Source organism: Cynoglossus semilaevis, chromosome 6 (genome assembly GCF_000523025.1).
Source record: "Cynoglossus semilaevis isolate Cse_v1.0 chromosome 6, Cse_v1.0, whole genome shotgun sequence".
NCBI classification, from domain to species: Eukaryota; Metazoa; Chordata; class Actinopteri; order Pleuronectiformes; family Cynoglossidae; genus Cynoglossus; species Cynoglossus semilaevis.
In genome coordinates this window covers 15,684,324-15,711,932 of record NC_024312.1, presented here as the reverse complement: position 1 = coordinate 15,711,932, position 27,609 = coordinate 15,684,324, and the positions used below count along the sequence as shown (strand labels likewise).

Sequence of the window (27,609 nt, the reverse complement as noted above, 5' to 3'; positions counted from 1 at the left end):
CTTTTTATGGAGCCGTCAGTGTGTGCCAGGGTTATTTTAAACCTCTTCAGAGATTTGAGTTCACAAAAAGTGTGTTAGTCTTTCTGACAGGGCATAAAATGTGTTGAATGAATTTTGGGAATATTTGGGATCTGCAGCGATGTTCAAATAACTGAAATCTCGCCTGATAGATATGTGTGTGTGATGTGTCACTGAAGTGATCTGAAGCCTGTTTTTGTTTGAAAGACGAGGAGGTGAAACGCACTGATTGGGAATTAAGTTCTGACGTTATTAGCTGAAATGTGCTCCTGCGAGAAGCCTACATGAAGCTCATTACTCGCTCCAGAGAATAATAATGTTGGTTTTATTTTCCGGGGCGTAATTGCTTCCACTTTGGTTAAAGACTGTGGATTATGAAACACAGCAAGCACTTCTACCTCAGACCCTGCAGTGACGGCCAGTGTCTGAGAACAGTGACTTGTGCTCATGTCTGATTACCAATGGCCTCTTGTAAACAGAGATTGTGTTGTTTAGCTGTTAGAAACTCTGACGCTTTTCTTGTTTACACTGAAACCAAAAAAGCTGTCAGAAGACCACCCGTGTGTGTTATTTTTGAACATACTGGGGTTCCAGGATTTCAGAGTTAAAATAGAGGAAATGTTTTATTTCTTTTTTTTCTCCTGTTCGTGTGACACTCTTCACTCTGCACATACTTTAATATGTTACCTTGTCTGGTTCTGTGTGTTATTGTTGCACTCTCCTCAGAAATGTAGCAGATTAGTTGCTGAGTGTTTTGAAAATGACAGCGATGCTAATATTTGTTGACATGTCACATCAACAGCACATATGCAGCACGTGCACTCAGCAACCTATCAGTAGGAGCAGTATAAAGTCTCACAGTTACTATGGTTATGACAATTAGTTGTCTAATCAGTGATTTCCTGCTCAGTTAATGAAAAAAATGTGAGTTAATCCTTGTAAATAAACACAAGCGGTTCACTGGAATTTAAATATTTTTCATTAACCGTCCATTCTACCGATTTCCACTCCGAACTCTTCACCAGTCTGCCACAGAGCCACTCATAGTGACATTCATATGGTCAATGTAGACGCGGTGGTTTCCCGTCTGTTTGGGCTTGTGACCCCATTTTGACATCACTTTCTGGCGACCACAGAGACATTTTCATAGCTGTCACTTGTCCAGTCAGTGAAGATGTACCAGGTTAGGAATTGTTATATATGCTACATTTTATTTGAATTCATTTTATATTTCTGAAAGTGAAACAATATAGTTGTCATGTGGTGCTTTTAATCATAATTTTAAAAAGGATAATACTTACTACACATTTCAGCCCCATCTGAATTCAAGGCGGCCCCAATATGGGGCCCAACACTAAGGTTGAAAAACATTGACGTAGAGGGTTTATTAACAGGTTTTTGCACTGTGGGGGGAAATTGACATACCTGCAGACACACAAACACTCAAAAATCAAACTTTGTGATCTCTTGCTGTAAGGCAAGTGATTTAACCACCCCTCCACCATGTGGCCCACATGTTTAGTTTTGATTATTTATCTATGACGATACTTTAACCCCAACCATGCGGCGTGCATACTTCAGTGCAGTAATAGTACTGTATTTCTTCACGCAGAGCTCCAGAGATCATCCTGGGTCTGCCGTTCTGTGAAGCCATCGACATGTGGTCCTTGGGCTGTGTGATAGCTGAACTCTTCCTGGGATGGCCCCTGTACCCCGGCGCCTCGGAGTACGATCAGGTAACACATACACTAATGCTGCGCCTCCATGCTGCATCCTAGCCTTCAGACAGGAGGGGTTTGTGTTCACAGTAGGCCAACACCTGCGTCTGTGGGCGTTAAGGGATTCTCCTGTTTTCTTGCCGACAGCCCCTGATGATTCTTGTGCAGCCTTGCTGTTTATCTCCACATATGTCACTGAGATCGTTGTCCAATTAGTGCAGCCTCAGTGCTGCAGAGCAAGACACTACGGCGTTACGTTTTTACCATCAGTGAATGTGTGTGGCAAAAAAAATCATAAAAATATTTAAAATATTACTTCTCTGAAAGGGAAAAATACATAAACATACAATTGTTTATTTAAAAACATTATTTTTCATACTGCAGTGTGATTCTGCCATTTATTTGTTCTGCAGTTTTCTTTCAATTCCTCCATGCTGCTCATGTAGTGGAAAGGAGACATTATTAGGAACGATCAGGTATGAGGTGAAGAATGTGCAGGGTGAATTTTATCAGAATACACAAGGAAAGTGAATTTGGTGTTCCTTTTATTGCAACTTCCCCTGTGTACTTCACATTGAAAGAAGTTGTTAAATGATTGTAAAGTGTCTCATTTGTGAGCCTGACATCAATCCTAAACTCAGCAGAGATGCTGTTTGTGCACCGTGCCAATTTCAGCCAGATTAACTTTGCATCAGTTTATGTCAGAATGGATTTTTCTAACGCCAGAAAGACATCCTCTCTGAAGCGTTTGGTTTTTAATGGAATAATCAGGACATATGAGAAGTCTTTTTTTTATGCCTGTGATTTCATTTTTCATCATCTGCAGATCCGGTACATCTCACAGACCCAGGGTCTCCCTGCAGAGTATTTGTTGAGTGCAGGAACAAAGACCACCAGGTTCTTCAACAGAGACCCCGACTCCACCTATCCTCTCTGGAGACTCAAGGTACAGCTGGAATGACAGATGTATCCGCGTACACACAAATATTCCCAGCTGGAAGCATCAAACACTTTCTTTCTAGCACAAGGTCGACCTTCACGAGCAGGAACTTTTCCAGTGGAAGCTGATGTTAATATTCCACAACGGGTTATTGTGTGAGCTATAGACTGTACAAAAAAGTAAAATGATAATCGGTGCAAAAAGTTTTGAATATGTGCATAAGGAATTTTACAGTATAGAAATAGAACCTCTGTCTGCTGAGTCCCTGTGTCCTCTCCCACTCTCCTCTCATTGGTCACTTAGTAAGGAACCCTAACCCCTGTCTTTTAACCGGTACAATACTTGCATTAACTGTGTTTGTCACACCACAAATGTGGGCCACGAAATCTTTATTCTGTCAAACAACACCTGTTTAACAAACCTTGGCTCTGCCTCTGCCCTGCATGAAAGAATGAATTTTATATGAAGCTCATTCACATGTACCACGTTAGCAACAGCTGATTGCAATGGTGACTGAATATAGTCGTATAGTGTGCAATTATTTTGATCAGCTACCTACAGTCTTTCAGCTTTTTATAGTCTCACTTCTGTCTTCTGGTGTTTGTTTAACTTTTTTTTAAGCCTTTATGATATAGTCAACTATGGATGATGTAACAAAGAATTTCTTTATAGTTTAGCAGCACTATTTTGACCCATTCAGACCTTACTTTTTTCAAACACTGTAACTACAGGACTACAATGCAACTATTTTTGACATAAAGACATAACATTACGAGTTATTGTGATAATATTTGGCCTTGGTGAAATAGTTATGTAATTCTACAGCAAACTACTTGTACTTGTTAGCTTCTTGGAGTAAAACAGAAAAAAAAAATTCTGTAAAAGCAGCTTTACTAATTTTGAACTCCAAATAACAGATTTAAATCTAATAATACCACAAATACAGTTGCTTAAAGAGGTCCAACTATTCAGCCAACTATGTAACAATATGTTTATACAGTATCCATTTTAAAACTATTGTCCAGTTCAGAGGTCAAGCTATGGAAAAGTTTATATATTGATGTTTTATACAAAAAAATCAATTTCCAATAATAAAAATCATAATAGGAATAAAACAGGTCTGTTTATCTAAACCCCCTGCAGTACCTCTATAATCCCCCTTGGGGTCGGGGACCTTGTTGAATACTATTTTTTTTTAATGCAAATAAGAACTCTCAGGTTACGGAACAGCATGAATAACATAAGTTCTAAGGCAGAATGATTAAATCACTTAGCCCTGCAGTTTTTTATCGTATGTTCAGTCAAACAACAAGGCTTTCTGATCTTTTTTTTTTTTCTTTAAAGATTGATTGCTCAGCATCACTTTGACCTTGCCATGAGTTTCTGTAGAGCAGCCGCTGCACTGCCTCACTGACTGTAATTAAAAGACCTTTTGTTAGGTCAGGAGGCTTTCTGTAGTCAACACTGGTCAGTTTTCTTCATTACTTGGTTCACTGAAATGAAGTTCTTTTTTCATCAATACTACATATTGATATTAATTCTACAATTATTATTTTTCAAAATAGTATTGACAAATATGTGTGTGTGAGTTGCTCCATGTCCAGAGTACGGACCCCCACATGCAGTTTCCCCCAATTTTCCCTTGCTTTAGGTTGTGTTACCCCAGGGTTGCTCAAAGGGCAAGCTGAGTCCTGCTGCACATCAACAGCAAGAGGCTGTAATGAGCCAAATGTAAATAGTGTGTTTCCAGAGGGAAAGTGTGGTGGGATTTTAGAAGAACATCTGCTTCTTGTCTCCCTCAGACTCCAGAGGACCACGAGGGTGAAACAGGGATCAAGTCCAAGGAAGCTCGCAAGTACATCTTCAACTGCCTGGATGATATGGCACAGGTATGCTGTTTCACCATCACAGAATTAACAATCAGTACGTGAAATGTGTCTAAATGTGGTAAGACAAGATAGAGTTAAAGATAGAGAGTTTTTCATAGATATATATATACGAATATATATGGTAAGTTATATATTTATATATTTCTTCTTATTTATATTTTATGTATATTATATATATACCTTTATGTACTAAATATATAAAGTATATAAAGGTATATTTTATATATATTTTTATATAAAATGTTTTATATAAATGTATAAAATATATACACATATATACTATATATGTATATATTACATTATACATACTGATAAACAGTGTTTTATATATTTATTAACAGGTTCACACTATATTATTCATATTTAAACTGTTATTAAGTATTCCTATATATATATAATAAAGTAAATACATATGCATAAATATATTGTAAGGACTTGTTGCTGTGCTTGTCTGTCTCTCCAACTATATTTTGCTTTACTCTGACTGGAGGCCGAGGTAGCCCAAGTCTCCGGCCAGTTTGATCCGTCACATCCAAGCATATCAAATAATAAATATTGGCATTAATAAAATATTTATTCTTTCAAAGTCTCAGCAGCAAATACAGTGTAGCATTGCTGCAGTGCAGGATAAAGAGTAGAATCAAAGCAGACACTCACTCAGCCCCCTGTTCAGATATAAGTTAACCACCATCTAATAAGTTATAGACACATGTGGTTACTCAGTGCTTTGTGCTTGTTTGATCAGTATAGTCTGTAAACTCAAATCTGTGTTGTGGCTACATCGTCACTGTACATCTGCCTTTTCAGCTCAGAAACACCTGCATTGACTGTTCATGTCTGTTCATGACTCAGACTCCCAGCCCTGTTGCCTCGTAGTTGAAGTCTATTTAGAAGATCTCACATAAGAGAGATCTTAAATAGCTGGACAATAATTTATGGAGCTGCTCCGTCGCTAACCTCTGGCTAATGCCACTTCTCTCTGCGGCTCAAACCAATCTCATCTCTCCACTGTGAGAAAGTTCACATGTAGCCATGACATTTTGATAGGATGTGCCTGACTCTGAGATAATACTGAGTGGTGTTTGGTTCACCCACACTCAGCCAAATACTGGCACTACAGGCAGATATGGCAGTGCTGTTGGAAAAATACTGTTTTCCCTAATTCCCATTGGAAATCTGACAGCACTCTGTTGTCATCCTTTTCCATGGCCCTGCCTCTGAGCAGAGTAAGAATCAAGCAGGGGAATTATTTCTTTTGGGATATGGTCACATTGGTTCAAATACAAATTACATGGAGCTACCTAGGTGATGGAGTGGCTAACAAGTAGATAGATAGATATACTTTATTGATCCCAGACTGGGAAATTAAAAGTTAGAAGACCCGACCGTTCAGCACCGAGTCCCGTACGGCTGCAGCCAAATTCAGCTTACTACTAAAACACAAAGGAGACAAGGAGTGGAGCACAGAAGCACAAGCTTAATATGGGAGAAAACTGCCCATTTTGCCCCATCCCACTGCCCTGACCGTGTAAACAAGTCAGCCTCGTGGACATCTGCCTCTGCGGTGTATAATGGATCACGTAGCTGAAGGCCCTGCAAGGCTTTAAAGGCTGGGTGCCAGAAAGAGATAATGAACCTCCTTTCAGTCGTGGGAAATGTTGGGAGGCTTAAGTCACAAGTATGTCTAATATGAGTAAATCAGAAACCAACTTACAACAATGTGACGATCCTGCTGGAGGGCTGATATCAGTGGGAAGAAAAAAATAAAACAGCTCAAAAACAGATTCACTTTGATCTGCGATCATTTTGTGTTCATGCTCAAAGCAGTGATGCAGCGTCTGCAGGAGCAGCTGGTTCTGTGTGTTAGTTTCATCTTGTTACACAGACTCAAAGTAATAGAGTCTTTCTTTCTTGTCAAGTGACTGTCCGCACAACATATTTTACTTGTTTTACAACTGCACAAGCTTTAGTGACCCACAACCGTTTGATTGGCCAAACACTGTTCCTAAAGACAGCCTTCCTTTGGTTAATATCTAAGTGTTTGTAGCTAAGATCTAGCCAACAACAGAATACTGTATGTTTATGGCACACTGACCTATCTGAATTTTTATTTTTAGATAAAGTGTTTTTTCTCAAGGCCCAGGTCTGGGGAGCACTGACAACCTGGCAACACCCAATATTTATTTATTTTTTAAATGTAACTTCAATTATATATTTTATCATACAATAAAATGCTTCAGTTTGTCACTAAATATATTTATTCCAGCTGTTTACAGGGTAAGATTATATTTATGCAAATATAATATATTTATGAAATATCTCAGTGATTGATATGACACTTTCTCTGTCCCAAATATGGCATTAATGACGGTGCTTGGCCAGAACTGTGCAGTGTTTGCCAAATGCCTGTCAAAAGCTGTCTAAAAGACCCTAGGAAATACGTATTGAACAGATGACTGATTTTCACGTTTTTTAACACCAAGGGCAGCACACATTTTCCTAAAAGGCCCACTTTGATCATAGATATTTGGCTTTAGCGTGGCTCATATCAATTTCGTCCAGACCAGATAAATGTCAGCACTGTTGCCTAATTGCCAAAAGTGGCTCAAATTGACTTACTCTCGGTGAGCTGCTTTATGAGTTGGAGCTAAGTTTGGGCCAAAACATGTTGTGATGTCAGAGCTGTGCATAAATCCTGTGTGTTGGAGCTCACATCTCCTGAGGGTCAGGTCTAGGGTTAGACTGTTTTCAATCTGTCCCACTGCTCAACAGCTGTTGTCCCTGCCCTTACTCCACGGCAACATCTCGATGCCTTCCTACGACACAGATGTAAGCAGCCATTGACATGCATGACACGCACCGTTGACCATCACATCAAGCCCCGGGGATTTCTAGGGACTTTTCTTTTTTCAATCAAATTTGTTAACTGTTTCCTCCGTCTGGTTGGAAAGTAAAATATATTCATCCTCTCTCATAAATCCAGACACTTTAATGGAACTTTTTCCCCTCCTGTTCAGGCTTCCTTATTAGCTAGCCTGATTATCATAGGCCACCTTAGCCAACTCCCAGCAGCTGTGCGTGTGCCACCAAACTGTGCACATTTCCCAAAGTCATCTCATCCACTAGCAGAGGACAATGTGATTATTTCTCACCTCATTCTGCAGATTATTCCTTTATCACAGTCAGCAGCGATGGCAAGCACAGAGGAATGGTTGCAGAGCCTGAAGAACCTGCATGGAAAAAAAAAGGATTTAATCAGATTTGTGGTGTTGACTGGCAGCACATCTGATAGCCCCTGGCGCAGGCCCACAGATAAGCACTGCGTCCTTATGAAAAACAGACCTGCTACCTCTAAACAAGGCTGTCTGTGTGTTGTCACTGTCCCCGTCTCTGTCCTTGCGTTTACCGACGGTCCACGTGTACGCTGTTGCTGTTGTCCTGTTATGCTAATTTTTCCGGGTACTTATATGTATACCTCACTTATCAGTAACTGTATTTTTCCTGAATTAGAGAACAAATTTCCCTGACCTAAAATACAGAATTAAATACGCTGATAAAACATCATTTTAAACATCTGCCTACCAGCACAGCCTCAGAACATATTTAGTATAACTTATTGCATTTCAGCTCTTTTAGAGGCACACAGTGAGTGGTGTCCTATATGAAAGGGCTCTTTTACAACTCTCTAATAGCAGCATTTATTTGCCATGCTTCGTGTTTTTTCGTTTATTTTTACATCTTAAAAAATTGATAAAAATCTCAGCCATGGCGCCAGGAAATTTGTGTTGCTATGAATACCAGTGTAAATGTTTACTTTGTCACTAAGGTACAAGGTTATCACTGGGCTCTGTGACACTCACTGATGAGGCCTTGTGGGAATCAGTGGGACTCTGTGGGAACAAATTGTGGATGGGATTTTTCTCTGTGGTCAGTACAAACACTGGAGATCTTGATTATTCAATGTAAAATCCCATGTTTGTTTTTGTTTCGTGCATCCAGGTGAACATGACATCGGATCTGGAGGGAAGTGACATGCTGGCGGAAAAAGCCGACAGACGAGAGTTCATCGATTTGTTGACAAAGATGCTGACCATTGACGCAGACAAGAGGATCACCCCTATTGAAACACTCAACCACCCTTTTGTCACCATGTCCCATCTCCTCGACTTCCCTCACAGCACGCAGTACGAGCTCCTGTTGTTGAGTTTACATAATCGTCACTTTGATCAGTGGATTTCCACTCCTACTGTTGTAACAATATCTTTCTCTCCACACAGTGTCAAGTCATGCTTCCAAAACATGGAGATCTGCAAACGTCGTGTCAACATGTATGACACTGTCAACCAGAGCAAGACGCCCTTCATCACCCACGTGGCCCCCAGCACGTCCACCAACCTCACCATGACCTTCAACAATCAGCTAAACACTGTGCACAGCCAGGTAAAAAAAATCCTCCAAATACACGTACTTTCAACTGTAATAATATCAAAGCACTATGATACATGACATAATAATAATAATAATAACAATAATAATAATAATAATGTATACATTTTTCATCAATTTTCCTCAATTATTATCAATTATTCCTAAATATGACAAAAAACTTTTTAATACTCTTCTTCTATTCATGCAGTTCATCAAATAAAAATAAGGTAGTGCAGGCATACTGATGAACTACATATTTAGTAATGGGCAGGGGGTTGTATTCATATGCTGTCAAACAAGGTACAAGTTTGTTACTCAAGTAACAATCTATTTTTAAAAAAACGACAAATCCATATTCCGTACCGTACCCATTTTTTTTTTTTTTTTTGTAGTAAAATATGCAAACATTAAACAGAATTAAATCTGTAGTCCTACTACGGGTTGAGAATCCTGGAATAAGATGGTGTCAGCCCTCATGAGTCCCAGTTCAGGTCGTTTGCACAAACACTGGCCCCACGCAGTAATGCTGGTTGTGTAATGATGCATTTGCTAACACAGCCGGCCTGTTGCTGTCTTAATCAAAAACAACCAAATGTCACTGGCTTATTAGCCCTAAAGTAGTTACTTGGCCCTTTGTTCTTATTCCCATCCATTTCCTCCATCTGTCTGCAAGTTTCCATGCTAACCAGTCAGCCTCGGTGCATGTAGTTTGTATCTGTCTGCCTGCATTTCTCTCTGTGCCCCCGGTCCTGTGGGATTGTCCCAAAGTGCTGATTACACACATGACAAGAGCCTACTTCCTGCTTGCCTTGCATTTTGGGTCTTTCAGGCCTTAAGAATCCCTTTACCAGGCTTCCTCTATTTCCCTTCCCCTTCCTCCTGCCCTCTTCAGGCTTTTTTCTTTCCTCCCATTTCTCTGGGTCGAGCCTGTGGCTCTTTACCAGTTCATTCCTGTACAGTTTGTGAATCCAAACTGCTGACTTCTGGCTGCTGCTGAAATCTCTCTGAGTCAGGTTGCAAGGTTCTGCAGATTGCAGTTGGTTACAACTCCTGCTGTCTCACCTATTTTTAACAGTTTTTTTTTTCATCCTTATCTCTAGCTGTATCAACTCAGCGCTTTTAGTAGCATGCAACAAAATTCCCATCTTGCAGTGATTCTTCTGGATTAACATTCCCTCGGCTTGTCTTTGCCGTGTCTGACTCTCAGCCGTGTATACAGGCTGTAGTTAGTGATTTATTCATCTTGATCCCCTCCCCGCAAGAACTGAATGCCTCCTCGCCTTGTGTTTGGCTGCTACTGTTCTTGTTTATGATGAATGCCACAGTGGCATATTGATTATACTTCCTCCCCTAGTGTTCATTGAACACACTAAAGAGAGCAAATGAAAAATGAAAGCGCTGTCTCTGTGTTTCCCTCCACCCTACGACACTTAATGAAAGGGCTAAAATTAGACGACGTCTCTTGGAGCAAATAGATCTTATGAGCTGAGCAAACAGTGTCTCTTAGAAGCATTTGTTTGTCTACTGAATATTCCAAGTCTGTCTGACTATTCCACCTATTGTATTAATGGTCAGCGAATTCCACGGACGCCTGTGTGTCCATTATTACAACAAAAATGTTTGCTATGAAATTCCATCCTCATCATGTGCATTGATTGGGAGAAGAGATAGTGAAGCTCCGATGTCAAATGTAGCTGCAGCTCATTATATTCACCCATTTCCATGTTGTAACTCCTGAATGAAATCATCCCATTATCTGCCCATGCCTTAAAAACTCCCCCTAATGGTGACATTAAGGGAAATGTTTGTCTCTGAGGGTTAATGGTTTCTAAATAGTTCACTGAGATGTAAAAGGAAATTCATTAAATTACACAGTAAGGCTGTCACTGTCAACAGTGTGCATTTTCTGTTGAGTGGTGCATTATTCATATCTGAACACTGGGCTACAGAACTATAAATTATATTAAATGATCAAAGTCTCAGTTTGAATTTGCTCTACTGGCATTTTACTCATTAAAGATTGATTGTTCTGAGAACTGTAGTATTGATTGCATCTCTCCTCGCAGTCTTTTTCTCCGTCTACTTAATCAAATCTACAATGTGCATATTTTAAGACGGATTCAAATTGTCTGATTTCCTCGTTCCCCTCGTCCAAGCTCATCAATAATGGATGCACGCCCATCCATCCTGTGGTTGGTTTGCACCTTCAAATGCGGTTATCCCTCTGTTTGTACCCCCGCCTGCTGTCCTCTCCCCCGCACGCACTAAAAGCACTCGCAATTTCCCCGTCATTGCCATCAGTAGCTCCACTCACGATTTTTATTTTGGTCCCATCATTCCTTTAGGCCACCAACTTGGCTCCCTCCTCCACCAACAATGCCACCCTTTCCTTTGCAAGTCCTGATGTCTCCATACTAAACTACCAATCTGCACTCTACCAGCCCTCAGCTGCCTCCATGGCAGCCGTGGCCCAGAGGAGCATGCCCCTGCAGCCAGGGGCTCCTCAGCTCTGCGCTGCTCGGCCAGACCCCTTCCAGCAAGCACTCATCGTCTGCCCACCGGCCTTCCAAGGTGAGTGCTTCTAATTTGTCTTGATGCATAAATAAATAAATAAAGTTTATGTTTGCAGCTTGTACTGTAACAGGCTACATGTGTGGGAAACACTGGTGGGCAATGAGACCCAATGAGATTTGTGTCAAACAAAGTGTTAATCTGAATTAAAATCGTGTCATTTATTTATCTTCTTATTTTATACATAGACAAGGTATAGTATTACCATTGGGGGGGACAGAGTAATTGCAGGGAGAGGATCAAAAAGTCAAATGAATTAAATTTCAAATTGTGCATGTTAAATTGTGCTTTTTTTTTTACTTTGTGCCACAGAGGGGGATAAGTACTGATTTGTTATTTTTCAGTTTTTTTCAGTGAGAATATCAATGTTTAGGAATTACAGAGTTATAAATAGAGTTAAGAGGAGTTTTGGAGCAGTATCTGTGAATTTGTTGATAAATTGGAGCCTCAAAAAACAGTCCTAACTGTAAAAGGGGGGCGCTGCAGCAAAGGTTTGGCAACCACTGGTATAGAGCGTAGGGGGGGTCAAATATAAACATACCTCATTAGCTAATATAAATGCCAAACTCTTTCAGTCATATGATATACATCCATAAAGCTAATTCAGATTTAATGAATTCATATTATTTTTTTTATTTTATATCTATATTTTTACATCTGTATTTTTTAGGGCTCTCCAACAGTATGTCTGTGGTTCCTTTTGGGGTCATACACTTTAATTACTTTAATATTTTTATTCCCTGACCAAATTGGCTATTCAAGCCTGTCAGACATTGTCAGTCATTCACTCAGTAGATCAAAGATATCTTGAGGCAGTAAATTATTTGAAAGGAAATAAAATATCACTGTTTCATGCTTACTCACACCAGCGCTCTCTCTCTCCTCTTTGTTTGTGTTGGGAAGACAGCAATCCTCTGTGGGTTTATCTTATTTATTTGTTCTTTCAGCGGAATGAGTGATTTTGTTATTTTTAACTTTAGCAACTCTGCTGCATTTTAACGGAGCAGTCGGATGCTGACACTTTTGTAGTTAGAACACATTCACTCAGTCATTTTTTTTAAATGGAGGAGATGAGTTTTCATAAGAGTTGTAAGCGCAGTTAAAAGTACAATTTCTTCTTTTTCAATCGCCTCATTTGACGGCATGAAATAATAAAGAAAAGATTCTTGGTGTTTTCACTGATAATTCTGAAGTGCCATTGATGCAGAGGTTCACACTGGAATTTCAGAGTGATACAGAATGTTCTTGTTAAAGTAAGATTCTTTTCTGAGGAACCTTACAAATTTGGCTGCAGGACACTGTCAGATTTCATTCTAGAAACGACTTTGTGCCTTTAAAGCAGGAACTACTTAAAAGTCTACTTGCAGAACTAAATCATAGAGAAGTGTCTTTTAAAGAAACTATTTTGACCAAATGCTTCACTTACAGGTATCACTTTTTAACTCTTAACAAGAAAAGATTAAGGGTTTTGAACTGTTTTTCTTTCAGATTAGTCACAGTTTGTGGAAAATACCAGGATAAAGTTTATAGATATTTTATGGATTAGAAAATGCACCAAGTTCTCTGAAAACAGGGTTTTTGTGAAGAGACATGATGTTGATCAGGAGGGACAGTTGCTGAGTGCTCGGCTGTACATACTGACTCCCTGGGTGAATGTTGTGTACTTTATTTGTGCTCAGGCCTGCAGGCGTCCCCTTCCAAGCACACCAGCTACTCTGTGCGGATGGAGAATGCTGTTCCCATAGTGACGCAGGCCCCCGGTGCCCAACCTCTGCAAATTCAGCCCAGTTTGCTCACACAGGTAGGAAGGTTTTGTGTTTACCAGAGAACAATTGTGGGTCTTGGCTGTAACCCTGCTTGTGCAAGTTAGAACAGCTTACATCCAAACAAAGGCCTCTGCATCCTTCGTCTTAAAGCCTCCACTAAGAATAGATTCTGTCGATGGAGGCTGGAAAATTACTCAGCGTTTGTGACCCTGCTCCGACTGGCAGCTGTTTTTTTCCTGAGCTCTCTTCTGTGCCTCGCTGCCCTTCTCTCTGTCTCTCCTCGCACTTCCTCTCCCTCCACTCTCCCTGATGCCCTGCTCTCCTTGAGGCTGAGGCTGCCATGGTCTGATACACACAAAAGCAGCCGCCTTTCACAAGGATAAGGCCTTCACTGGACCCTGCACAGTGGAGCTGAAGCTTTATTTGCTAGCATTCAGTTGTTGGAAGTTACAGAAACTGACTGCACGTACCTCCCTCTGCACACGTACGCACCAACTCACACACACTCAGACTACATAGACTGCATCCATTGATATGTTTTTTTTCTACGGAAATTTCCATAAAGGCTTTAAATATCCATGAGAATCCAGGGAGTTTGAAGTGGTCCCTTACCCCCTGTTAATCATGCAGTAGGCAGGCAGGAAGCAGGCTTAATGTGCACGTGTGTGCACGCGTGTGCATGTGAGGCTGTATTTCTGTGGTGGGTTAATCTGTCAGATACCAAATGGTGATTAGCTCCAGGGCTGGTTCCAAGTCAGGCGTTCCAAATTACAGGCTTCAGAGAATCCTGGAAGGTCAGGGGAAGCCTGGATGAACCAGTTCAAATCTGAACATTAACAGATTTACTGATACGACAGAGCTGTCAAAGGAAGAGATTGAACACATCTGTGCTACATTATGAAAAACACAAATCACAATCATTCACGAGTCAATTTCTGCTTGTGTAACGCTACACTGCTCTGCAGGTGTTCACTGCAAACACTGTCTGCACAAAATGTTAAAGACAGACAACAGTTAAACCAAGTGGATGGTTTTTATAATGCAGTAAACACACACCTAGCTATTAGGTGTGTGTTTACTCTGTTCGTGTGGTGGGTCTCAGGCATTGTTTGCCTCTTTGCTGCATTGTTCCCACCTGCGTTTCTGCACTGCTGCTGTTTAAAGTTACCCTCGCTGCACCTTTCACCTATTTTGCACCCATGCCAGTGAGCCCACCTTAGCTCCTGAGGTGTGCACATTAAGCACAGAGACTGATGATCCAATCAGAGAGGAACAGGAACAAGCAAGACTTTTATCTGGTGCAGGATTGCAGAAAATGTGGAAACAATTGGGGAGTGAGAGCTGGGGGCTTTCAAAGCCTCAAGGTGACAAAGGCTTTTCACCCAGGGAGTGTAGGTCGAAGTGGGAGGCACTGATAGCGGTGGTGGACTCTGAAGAAGTAGAAAAAGAAAATGCCTGTCTAACTGTGATACCATTTCAGGAGACAGGTCGGTTACACAACCCAGATGCCCAGTGAGAGAGGCATGTTGAGTGGCAGGAATGGAGATAAATTAAACCAAAAGAGGAGCAGGAGATGGATGTATGTATTAGTGCCTTATAATAGCATGATGGTAAAAGGGCCTTGGTCGTGTTCTTAGATGTAAAGACCCTCTCTAGAAGCCAGAATGTTCCATTAGAGAATGTCAGTCATCAGCGTGTAGATGAGGTTTCTTTGCTGGCCTGCAGCTGCTTCCATCTACAGCACGGTTCCTTTTGACTAGACTAAGATTAATACAACTTAATATCAACAGACAGAACAAAACCTTTGTCACGCAGGTAAATCTAGTCCCCATGACAAGTTGATGAAAGATGAAATAAAAGCAGTATACTAAAGAGTATAATAAAAAATGTTCTTTTCTTCTGCTCTGTCCTGTCCCTCATCGTCTCCTCTGTTTGAACATGTGCGCTGCAGCACATTCTTGATGCTGCTGCAAATAGATGTGAAACTGGTTTTAAAGAAACAATTCATTAGCCCTGACATTAAAGTGCCAATCAATAGCACCGCATTAAACTATCTAGGTTGCACACACCAACATGCTCGGGCACGGATGGATGCACACACATTGATCTTGGAACAGCTCAGTGCCACTTATTATGTCTTACAAAGTAGCACTGTATGTATCACTATACAATATGGTTTGTAGTAGTTATACCATATAATTTGTCTACATGTATATTCTGCAGTACACGCCCTTGTACAAATCCTCACTCCACTTGAATCTGTGAAAAAGAAGTGCATAATTTGCTCTGTTATTTTACACATACAGACACCAAGACAAAGAACACAATTGAACCCAGTGATGGGTGGTCTCAGGACCACCTTAACTGTGAGGGATTCAAACCAGCATCCCACAGATAACTGAAACCAATTTGCATGCTCACCAGCTAGTTTGAAACCTAAACAACTATATTCTTTTTCTTTACATCAATATATAAATATATCATTATAAAAATATCTGAGCCGAGGTCTTAACTGTGTGCTGCGATCAAGTGGCTGCACAAGTGGCATTCAAAATAGTGTCACAAGCTAAAAAAAAGGATGGAAACCACTGAGTTAAACCTACCATTGTTTTATGAATTAAGAGCATTAAAAAAGTTCTCGTAAACCAGTGATGTTTGGTAAAATCCATAAGGAGTAAAAAGAAAATACATTGTGATTCACAGTTTTATTTGTCTTCTGTTTTGACCTTTTTGTCTCTTGTCCTCTATTGTTTTCATAACCTGTGTTGTTCTACCTCAGCAGGCCTGGCCCAGTGGCACCCAGCAGATTCTGTTGCCTCCAGCCTGGCAGCAGCTCACCCACACCTCAGTCCAGCATGCCACTGTCATCCCCGACTCTATGAGCAGCACACAGCCTCTCGCTAACTGGAGGTGAGCAACATTTGTCTTGTACTTTTTTTTAACCAGACAAGGTAAATAACTTAGAAGAAAGTACACACAGTGTGTGTGCATCACGCAGTATGTGCGTATTGCTGTGTATTACTGTTTGCATTGTTGTGCCTTAAAGGTGTGCATCTAAACTACAGTGCTTCAATTATTTCAATTACAAGTAGATAGTGTTGCATTTTAGTTCAAAATACTATCATGTTATTTTTTTAATCTGCACATAAGGACGTAAGTTGTTCAACCACGTGCTCCGGAATCAGAGCTTCTTGTGAAACCAGGTAGCACAGTAACAGAGGTAATTGTGTAAGTAGCCCTCAGTGTACCAAATAAATAGATTTCAAAGGTCAGCCCTGGCCTCATGACTTTTATAGGTCAAAATGTGCTTCGGGAAAGTGGTATAGAAAGGCAACGATCGACCAAGGAGTCTGCGTCTCCTTGACAGCTTGTCCTTTATCTCAGTGCCATGTAAACACTGCTGCTCATACAAATATAGATACACCGCAGGGATTTACAGTATGAGTATGAATATAAATAAACAAGTCCGGTATAGATTGTGGTTATTATTATGATCATAGAGAATCGGGGAGCAGGAGGTGAGGGTACAGATACTGTATGATGATCATGTTTGTGCTCGGATCACATCAAAACTGCTCATCAGTGATCAGACACCACCCTTCTCTCTCCCGCTGGTCAGTGGCAGCTCCCCTGTCCTTTGAGAGATGATGGGAAAGTGTCGCACTTCCTCTGCAGAGCTATCGCTCCACAGCTGCTGGTGTCAGCTCCTCTGCCCTCCCTCTCTGCTCTCTCACTCTCACCCTTTTGTCTTAAGTTAGATGCTGCCACCGACTGGTATCTGTCAGAAATACTGTTCTGTCCCCTCGTCCTACTACACGCAGCACCAATGATGGATTTAAGGCTGTGTCTGATAGTGTCTGTTTGTAATGACTGGATTCACTGTTTTCTAACTCACTGCTTTCTGATTTTTATGGGATGTTTTGTCACAGGAATTCCCATCCCCATGGAAGTCATTACAATCCCATCATGCAGCAGCCAACGTTGTTGGCTGGTCATGTTACACTCCCATCCAACCCGACACTTAACGTGGGAGTGGCACATGTTATGAGGCAGCACTCAACCAATAACAACTCTTCTTCCAAAAAGAACAAACAGCACCAGATGTCTACCAGGTACCAATCCACAGCCAGATGGTTTTCTACTTCCACCTGAACATCATTTCACAAACATTCTGATGCTGATGTCTGTGATTATTCAGGACCTGTTTTCATCAGTCACTCTGTCTTTGACTTCCCATCAGGAACACATCAGCATATGAGGTGTCCTCCTCCTCCCAGGTGGTTCTGTCCCCTCAGCGCTCGAAGAGGGTCAAAGAGAACACACCCCCACGTTGCGCTGTTGCACCAAATAGCTCAGCCTCCAACTGTCTGCCCTCACAGCCTTGTGGTGGCAGAGGCTGGGGCTCCAACGAGGCAGAGCAGGCATCCAGCACCACCCGTGACCACCAGCACCAGCACCACGTTCCTAGACAGACCATCATCATCCCTGACACACCCAGCCCTGCAGTCAGCATCATCACCATCAGCAGCGACACCGATGAAGAAGATGACCATAAACAGAAGAACAGGTGGGGTTTTTTTAGGTAACGACTGTGGAAACATTTTAATAAAACTTTCACTTTGGTTTAGTGAGTTTATTTACAAGTACACGATGTTGCATAAAGGCAACATGTAGTGGTCAAAATGTAATTTGTCATTGAATACCTCTAAACCAAAACATTAGAGAGTCAAAATCAATCACTCAATGGGCTTAAAGTTAAAAGCATGTAAAGCTCTGGTGGGCCACATTAAATGAGGTGGTGCGCTAGATTGGGTCCACAGGCCTTGGGTTTGACATATGTGTCATATGTGTCTACAATGAGCAACTTTACAGTCACAGTTACAAGTTATGAAATGTTTTTTTTCAAATGTCATTTTTACGTCTATAAATAGTGACCACAGGTCATTCAATATTTTCTAAAGACTAATTTTGAAGCAGGTCAAAAAACATAAATGATGTGCAAACATTTTAGTACAATAAAGGATTTTGACTTTCTGTGAAAAACATTCTTCCCTTTATTCTTTTTTGTTTCTTCAGCTCATCCTCTAAGCAGAGGAAGAATGTGATCAGTTGTGTAACGGTCCATGATTCACCAGAGTCTGACTGCTCCAGCAACAACAGCCCATACGCGATGGAGTCCAGGTCTAATAACAACAACAGCTACGACACAAAGACCACAGTTCTTGACAACTACAACAATGGGAACCCCCGCACCATCATCATTCCGCCTCTGAAAACCCAGAACACTGAGGTCCCCATCGAGTGTGAGCGCCTGATGTCAGGTGACACACTGTTTTCTTAACCCAAATCCTCACTACGGGCTATAGATCCAACATTACGTTTTTTATGATGACTGTCTCTCTACCCTGCAGATGGAATGAACCATCACAATTCAGCTTACAAGTTCAAATCCAGTGGAATGGTGTCTGGCAATAATCACATACCAGGTGGCATCACTGGAGGTGGGTCCTACAGACAGCAGCGCTCAGGGCCACACCCCCTCCAGCAGCAACCTCTCAATCTCAGCCAGGTAAGAAGCAAACAAACAAAATATCATCAACATATATGAACTTAGTTAAGAACTGGTAATGAAGAAACTTTGCAGTTTTTAACAATTGGGTCCTGATAAGATAACCTGCTTCTTCTCAGTGTTTGCAAATTTAGCTTAGCTGTTGCTAAGCAAAAGTAAAAGAAATGATGCTAATACTGTATATAGCCTTTTGACGTCCACAAGATGACATCACAAGTGCCACGGACTATTACCAAGTGAATTTTTAAACACCATTAAGCTGATTTCTATACCAGGTCATACATCAGACTTGTTATAATCAAAACCTGCTCAGTCACAAGCCGACGTTGACGTGACATTATGATTGGGAAAACACATAAAACAAGTAGCTCATGTCCTGCTTCTCATACAGCTGCCAGTGAACTACTGCAGGTAGCAATCACATTGTTAATATCTGTCTTCCAAGCTCTGAAATATTAGCTGCACTTCCTTTACCTCTACTGTGACCACATCACACTATGGAATCACCTGAGAGAAGTGATGGTAATTGGTTGTAAGTACAAACTCTTTACACAGAGTCTTTGAGGTGATAAAATCAAAGGGTATTGCTGGTTCACATGGAAATGTTGCATGGATTTTGTTATATTATTTCGGGCATCTTAATAGGCACAAAGCGCACAATAGACTCCACAGTTCACATGTTTTTGTAATTTACTTCAACATGGAGGACAGGTTGTCTCTGGTAGACCAAGCGTCATCTTTCATGGTCATGCTTTTCTGTGATGTAACAAAACCTCTAACCTCATTCACCTCTAAATCTCTCCCTCCTTCAGGCCCAGCAGCACATGGTAGCCGAGCGAAACGGAGGCCATCGACGTCAGCAGGCTTACATCACCCCCACAATCGCTCCTCAGCCCCCATACTCTTTTCATCACAACAGCCCCTCTCACACGGGCAACGTCCACCCACACTTAGCTGCCCCACATATGCCCAGCCAACCCCACCTCTATGCCTACACAGCCCCTGCCACCCTGGGCTCGTCAGGCACAGTGGCCCACCTTGTGGCGTCACAAGGTACAGCACGTCATGCAGTCCAGCATGGAAGTTATCCACCGGGCTTAGTCCAACAGGTCCCGGTCAGCATGGGCCACCGAGTTCTGCCCTCACCTACACTGCACCACAGTCAGTACCAGGCCCAGTTTGCCCACCAGGCCTACATCAGCGCCTCACCCGCCTCCACTGTCTACACTGGATACCCGCTGAGCCCCACCAAGGTCAACCAGTACCCTTACCTCTAGAGAAGACACTGACACTGGAGGGCCTGACCCAGCACTGCTGCTTTCCCTGAAACCCATCTGCCCTGACACCTGCCCACGTCCCAAACACCCCGCCCTCAACCTCAGACAGATGAGAAACACAGAGGAAGATACAACCCTCGTGAAGTGTCACATTTAACTTGAAGAAATAATAAAGTAGAAAGGAAGAAAAAAAGATTCAGAGCCTCTCTGGAAAAGAAGGATAAGGTTCAGACTTTTGAGGGGTTAAAGAGTTTTTTTTTTGCCTGTTCTAATTTCCTTTTCCTGATTGGGCCAGTTTTTGTTTGTTTTTTGTTTTGTTTTTTTGCTTTTCTTTGTTTTATTTTATTCTTCACGTTATTTTAAGAGGAAAAAGGTCTCAGTTGAATTTCAGAGGGGATTAAAAGGCCTTTTGGGACAGAGATTTCCTGGTTTGCTTTCTCTTATTCCCCCCTTTCTTAAAGTTTTGGGAAGTGACTGCTGAACAGGGGTTACTGACTTGTAGCGTGGGATCCCAAAAGATTTGGGAGAAGGTGAAATACGGAAACCTGCTGCTCTTCAAAGAAAAAAAAATATTGATGGCCTTGAACTGTCTTAATATTTCCAAATCATTCATGGTGTTGGGAGAAAAGAGAGGCTACTCCCCGACTCCAGCTGAGAAGGCTTCTGGAAATATAACCGAACAGAAGACAAACCAACTTTTTAGTGTATTTATAGATATGTTTCCATTTTGTTTCAGCTTCATGATGACTCTTCTGTTTTAGCTAGCTGTCTTAGCTGGGCCCCGTTCTTAGAATGTAGCAGTCGGCACCTGTTTGTGTTAACCTGATTTGGTTTTTCAACACCAGTAGATCACTTTGTTTCTTCTTTTGATTTCAATGTAATTGAACAAAGTGGTTAATAATAACATAAGCATGTACAACGTGATTGTCTGCGTGCGCTACTGTCAGCCATGCGTGTGTAGTCCACTCCTGGAAAAAAAAATCCTCCTCCGCCTTTAGGTTTTCACCATTTTTCCCTCGTAGTGCCTTACAGTTAAAACCACACAGTTTACTCCGCTCAGATACAGAAGGCCACAAGAGACTATACCTGTACATAGAGAACAATGTGTTACGTTATGTGACATCACAGTCGGGACAGTTGTGGTACTTCCAGGTGTAGGCTTGGCAATCGCCTTTGTCTTCAGACTACTTACTATAAGGGAAGGAAACGCCATCCTGTTGGTTTAACTAGCGTTGAGTGCACGTAACGACAGACCAGGAATATTGACCAGTAGGTTATAGTAGTCATACAGTAAGTTAACTTTGTAACGATAAATATATAGAGTTTGTTTAGCTGTGGCTATAATCCTCTAACAACCCAATTGTGTTTTTGGTTTGATCTACAGTAACAATTCTTTGTTGATTTAAACTCAGAGAAAGTCATGCATTCATGTTTGATGACAGAGCAGAGATGATAGCTCGCTTTTCGCATAAGGGAATGGGTTAGAGGCCATTGTTTGTAACACAGCAGAGGGTGGTTTTTAAGAAAAGGTTTAAAGCCGGACTGGAAGAAGGGCCCGACAGGAAGTGGCTGTTGTCATGACGGTGATCGTCTGGCTGCAGTGAAGAGACAGAGTGTCACGGTTTTGTAGGAAAGAGTGACACAGATACTGTGTAGGCATGAGTGAGGGGGCTGGTTGGAAGCACAGGGTCAGTTTAAGAAGGAACTGTGGACAACAGGGGGAGAGGGGGACCCTCTGTCTGAAATGGGACTGAGCAGGTTGATAGTAACACTGAGCCCGGCAGGTGGTAGGAGCAACAGGGGCTTTCTTATTTGAATATTAGAATATGTTTGTTTTTTGTCTTTTCTGCTTGTTTGTTTCTCCAACAAAGATAATTGAAAGTTATTTGTCCTGTTAGAGCTGTAAGCAGCAGTGCAGTGTCGTAGGATCAGATCAGAAGGGAAAAAAAGCCAAAGCATACACCTGGAAGGGCACCTTGTGGACTACTTGTGGCAACTGTACATTTGTCTTGTCGTTGCACCGTGAAAGGCGATATTGCCAGGCTGGTCAGATGGAACTCCCACAGTGAGAAAACCAACAGGGCTGTCACTCTGTGCTCGATTTGGTGCATTTTTGATAGTCTTGAACTCGGGCACATACATACGAAGTGGTAGTTTAGGCCCCTCCCCCTGCCCCTCCTGTCCTTCATGGTATGCCATAGTACTTGCATTTGTAGAGATTTTAGTTTGTTTTTAACTTAAAGATCTTGAACCCTTGTTTTTTGACATGGTTGTAGTACATGTTGTGTTTATTTTTTAGAGATTGTTGCAATAATTCTTGTGGCTGTTTTAACAGAGTGTGTGTTTTTTAATAAATGTTAGGCTCATTTCTATTTTATAACTAGGGGGTTGGTGTACAGTAATATTTAGTGTTCTGTGGAGGCGGCAGCACCTGTGTAAATGTTGCAACACTGCTGAGGTGTTGACCTATTGATAGTCCAGTGAGGCTGTCATGGTTTGAGGCAGCGTACCTTAGAATGGTCTTTCATCCTGGTACTTGTGTGCCCCCCCTAAACAAAATTAATTATTCCCATTTTCATCAGCTCCAGCAGTGCTGAAGCCCTGAAGAGGGCAGTCGAAGATGTGATGACATCACAGGTTGCTGGTTATGTCCTTCTTTTTCCACTTTTTCTTTATCCTTTCCTCTGCTCAGTTGGGGCCTAAGAACAGGTGCATATGGAGGACGATTTTCCGAGTAAATCATGTTTGATTCTCTGTTTCAAGACAGACTACTGAAACATTCCACTGTTTGAAGGAATTTGACATTACCCATGCTGTTTTGTCTCCATCACTGTTGGCGTTGTCGCGCTCTGAATTCTTTCGCTCCTCCCACCAAAGAATGAAACAGATTGGCCCTGTACAGCACGACACAGCACATCACCGCACAGCACGGTACAAGCAATTCTCCACACCCTCGTGAGGCAATATAGGCAATAACTGGTGTTCTACTTCTGAGCAAAATATGCTTTTGTGCACAAGCTGCAGGAGTGTACAAGTACACAGGGAGGATTTCATTTTTAGATAATGCATTCGGCTAATCGTGAAAGTAGACATTTGTCCATGAAAGATGCTGCAGTCCATTTAATCACTCCTCACATTTAGCCTCTGTCACAGACTGATCAGTAATTACCTAGACTCGTCAATTCTTTTAAGCCAGTTTTTGTGTTTGTTTGGTTTTTTCGTTCTTTATTGGTGGTGTATGTGGAAATATATTTTGTAAATTAGAAAAAAAGAATAGACTTTTAAATTATATGTTAAAGCTGGTAGAATGAGATTATAATAATTGATAATTGTACCTTCAAAACTATGGTCGGCTGAGCAAATTGAATGTAATACGTGACGTCTACAACTAAAAGTTTCCGATCTTGCTCGGCCGCTGACCGTTCAATGGATTTCCTACACTGTTTGTGACCACACATGATGCAATGTTTAAATATATAATTTCCTGCGAAAGGTTGAAATATGAGATTATGTAAAACTACCACTGTCTAAATGAGCTGGGATTATAGGATTAACAGTTTTTTTTCAATCTCGTTTGTAACCTTTCAATTCGCGCAACACCGTGGAAGATGAAATTGATATGTATGATGTCTTTGTATATTACACTGTTAAACATAACCAGTGTTCTCATTGGTAAAATTTGCATCAATGTAGACTTATTACAGTATGTACCAAAATATTCTTAAATGGAGTGTAAAGTTGTTTGTGTTGAGGCGAGCATAGCCTTGAAAGACACTGTCAGCCTCCTAAAAAGAAATACCTCCAAAGCTTTAAAATTTGAATCAGAGTGAAAAAGATTTTGTTTTCATGTATCGATGGATTCAATTTTGACTTTTATCACCATCATAGTTACAATTTTATTGTTAATGTTCTCTGGAACTTGGAAACACAAGAATCATGAAAAACTTTCAGTAATTAGGAGACCTTTCAACACAAATCAGTATACGCTTTATACACTAAAAAACACAAGCAGCTTCTTCCCAAAGCATAGAAGAAGGTTTTAAGCATAGAAGAAGGTTTGATTAATCATGAATGAAGATATCAACAGGAAATTACTGACATATAGATGTTCTTAAAACCCGATTTGATGACAGTATGTGTTTGTTTGGTTTTTTTTTTTTTTTTTTTTTTGTTCGTTTGTTTGTTTGTTTTTTAAATATGTTTTCGCTGGCTATTTCTTGGAGGAATTCAGGGTGTGGTGGTCAAGGTTTGATGCCGTCACTGATACTGGATGTTAGGTATGTGTGCGGTCAATGAATTTAAAAACCAAACATGACCTTTTTTAATCACTTCTTTCTTATACACTTAGATATAATTTAGAGATTTAATTTCACCGAAATAATATAATATGCAGTATTTCACTGCACATGAAACAAAGAAATATTTTGCATGATCTCACAGAAATGGCTGGCCAAAGTGTTTCTGGGGCAGGTGTGGTGAGATGAGTGGGAGACCAAAGCTCTGTTCACATAGGGATTCACATGTTTACACTGCAAAAAAATAAATAAATAAATCCATCCCAGCTTGGATTTTATGTGACTGTCGAAGCTCCTTTTAGTTATAAATCAAATGTCTTATCATATATGTCTTTATCGTATAAAAGTAGCTGAATGCTAATAGAGCAATTTGTACAACAACTTTTCTTTTTTACAAGTGACAATACTGGACAACTTAGATTTTTCTAAACCTAAGAGTGCATCAAACCCTGACCTCCTTTTGAGTTAAATGCTGTATGGTTTCTCAATGTTCATTCTTTGTCGATAAAGCTAATGTGTGCTGCAGTATTCCCTAAATATAATTATCTGTTTAATTGTCTTTTCTTATTTACTTATGTTTATTGGGGTGTGTCTGATTATTTTAATCTGTTGATGTAGCGTTCCTTGTAAACCCTGTTTCTTATCCTAATATTATTAAGTATGTTACGAGAATGGATATTTTACTGGCTTTATAGAATGTCTAAACAAATATAGTAACAACAACAAGAGGAAGGATTAATTAAACCTCCCAACAAGTTGAGTACTTGCTACCAAGCGCTTGTGTTGCCATTATGATGTTGTGTGCTTCTCTTAATCATTTTCGTTGTAGAAAAATGGAGTGGATTTATATTAGGCTACAAAAAAAGACTAATGATAGGATTGTAAATTTTACTGGAGGATTTTAACAGACAAACAGCTTCGTCAAATAGAAGAATATAGCTATTTTAATTGTCCTCTTTACTAACTGTAGGATGAGAAGGGGCTCGCTTTGTGGTGAACTATGTTATAGCTTGTTATTCACTGTTACTTTTGATCATTTTTTGGGTCTCCGAGGTGAATCGAGTTATTAATGAAAATTTGTATGCTCACATATGCATATTGTATATGTGTAGAGATGTAATCACACTTTGTCTTGGATTTACATTAAACTGTTAAGTCACTGCATCAGTGTCATGTTGGTGTTAATTTCAGATAAATAGATAGACAGATGGATGGATGGATGGATGGATGGATGGACAGATGGATAGAATTTTATTAATCCCTTAGGAAGTCCCTTTTGGAAAACGTTTGTGTGTGTGCTTGTCCAATTAATCAATTCATTAGATATACAACAAATGTGTGTTTTACATTAGTGAACCACTTTCATTTTACAATAGTAGATTTAGAGAAAGATTATCCATTTTAATATTTCTATGTTGTAAGCATTTTTAGTTGATAATACTAAACTGATAGGTAAGCTTTACTGACACCGAATTGAGTAATTGTCATTGTTTACTTTAGAGAAAACAGGCAAGTATTCAGGATAGTGAATCATTTACTTCCATCTTATCTTTTCACTCACTTTGTAACGCACCCAACTTTCAGTGGTTCTTCATTACATTCAGAATTTCTCTCTCCTTTCCTCCTGCCAAGAGTTTGCTTTACCAACATCCATTGTCAAACATGTCCATCATATCTCTCCAATGTATGTCCACACCATATTAACTTTGGCTCTAAGTTCATCTCTGCACAACCCCCTTTGAATGACTCGTTTTTACTTGTTGTTATTATAATGTTCTACCACTTGATGGCAGTATGCACTAAAACGTTATCTCACATGACATCAATAGGCAATGACGTGTTCTGCGAAGATGACCATTTCCATCATTATAGTTTAACTAGTATAACGTGTCACATCCCACCTCTTCCCTCTGCAAACCGCGTTTCTGTAAGTTGTTGATTGAAACATTTGAGACTAAAACAGGTTTGTAAAACGTGATGCACATCGTGTGGATTACGTAAGATTTAGTTTCTGGGGGAAAAGTCAAAAATGCTTGTTTTGGTACAAATGTAAAATAGCGATCATCCACTAATCAGACTGAAAGCCACACGTCTGTGCATGACTATACTAAAGCATCACTGCATTAAGCAACGTTGCCGTGGAAGCCGCAGACGCCAACAGTGGTGGTACAACCTATTTTAATCCCTGAATGTAATTGACATGAGCTGTAGCCAATGAAAACAAAGGAAGGTAAAACTATCACCAATCAGATTTTTTCTGGGGGTGGGGTTTGCTCAATCCTCAGGACGAGAGAAGGTAACTATGACCAAGATTGTCAGATGAAATCAGCTTCCAGCCTGCGTTAAACACATGTATCCCGTGAAAAAAACTTCTGTCTGACAGGTGTCCACATGACGGTTGAAGACGAAGAAGCAGGCAGCTTTTTTTTATCCGTGGGCATTTTCTCCTCGTCCCGACAAAAGAATTGGCAGAGTTTAAACACCGTTTTTGGTTTGTTTTGCCTTTTTTGGTAAGTCTAAATGCGCAACTATTAGCTGGCTGATAAGAATAGCTTAAGGAGAAACAGAAACAATTGGCTACCTGTGCTCTAAAAACAAAGACACACGTCTTCATGTCAAGTTAATGTGCAACAGAAACCGGTTTTATATCGTGTTTTGTGCCAGTGATAGGAGAAAGAGGGCCGCTGGGGCTGCAAGTAACGGGACACGATGTAGGACAGGAGACAAGATGAGACGAGAAATGATTCACGCAGCCACAGTAGAAGGACTTTATATGAAATCCGCTGTGTCGCGAACTGTTTCATTGCTTGGGTAGATTATGTTTAAGTCATTTTATAAGATTAACATCATTCATTTATGACGTTCCTGGTGATGTCATTAACACTGACTTGCATTACGTAGCTGACCATGTGCTTGAGGTTTTGTTGACATTGCTTGGTAAAAACCGCACAGGGGGTCCCTGTCCCTGGTGTGTTTGTATCGTAGTTAGTATTTTAAACCTTATGTAAATGTGTATATCAGACATGATATGTTGTAAACGTATGTGAAATAGAGACATGAAAACAGTGTACATTACTCTGTTAATTCATTCAGTTTCCATCTCACACTGGGTGAATAAACTTTATACCCAATAAAAAG

General features: G+C 40.6%; 2 protein-coding genes across 6 annotated transcripts in view; both read left to right on the top strand.

Annotated features, from left to right (window-relative positions):
- Positions 1-25,632, top strand: part of hipk2 (homeodomain interacting protein kinase 2) — a 70,867-nt gene extending 45,235 nt beyond the window's left edge. Inside the window, exons 3-15 of one of the 3 annotated variants that reach the window (XM_017032861.2) lie at positions 1,631-1,754; positions 2,563-2,682; positions 4,479-4,565; positions 8,565-8,749; positions 8,843-9,005; positions 11,435-11,564; positions 13,244-13,365; positions 16,110-16,240; positions 17,260-17,442; positions 17,571-17,897; positions 18,407-18,651; positions 18,742-18,899; positions 19,712-25,632. In XM_017032861.2, the coding sequence (XP_016888350.1) occupies positions 1,631-1,754; positions 2,563-2,682; positions 4,479-4,565; positions 8,565-8,749; positions 8,843-9,005; positions 11,435-11,564; positions 13,244-13,365; positions 16,110-16,240; positions 17,260-17,442; positions 17,571-17,897; positions 18,407-18,651; positions 18,742-18,899; positions 19,712-20,176 (2,440 nt within the window). In that variant the 3' untranslated portion in view covers positions 20,177-25,632. Of the gene's footprint in view, positions 1-1,630; positions 1,755-2,562; positions 2,683-4,478; positions 4,566-8,564; positions 8,750-8,842; positions 9,006-11,338; positions 11,565-13,243; positions 13,366-16,109; positions 16,241-17,259; positions 17,443-17,570; positions 17,898-18,406; positions 18,652-18,741; positions 18,900-19,711 lie in introns of all 3 variants that reach the window. The other 2 variants (XM_017032860.2, XM_008312380.3) reach the window with 2 other exon arrangements.
- A 128-nt stretch (positions 25,633-25,760) lies between these two features.
- LOC103380422 (UPF0606 protein KIAA1549) overlaps positions 25,761-27,609 on the top strand; it is a 30,113-nt gene continuing 28,264 nt past the window's right edge. For all 3 annotated transcript variants that reach the window (XM_008312382.3, XM_008312383.3, XM_008312381.3), the window contains exon 1: positions 25,761-26,981. The gene's annotated coding sequence lies outside the window, so the exon portion shown is untranslated. The remainder of the gene's footprint in view (positions 26,982-27,609) is intronic.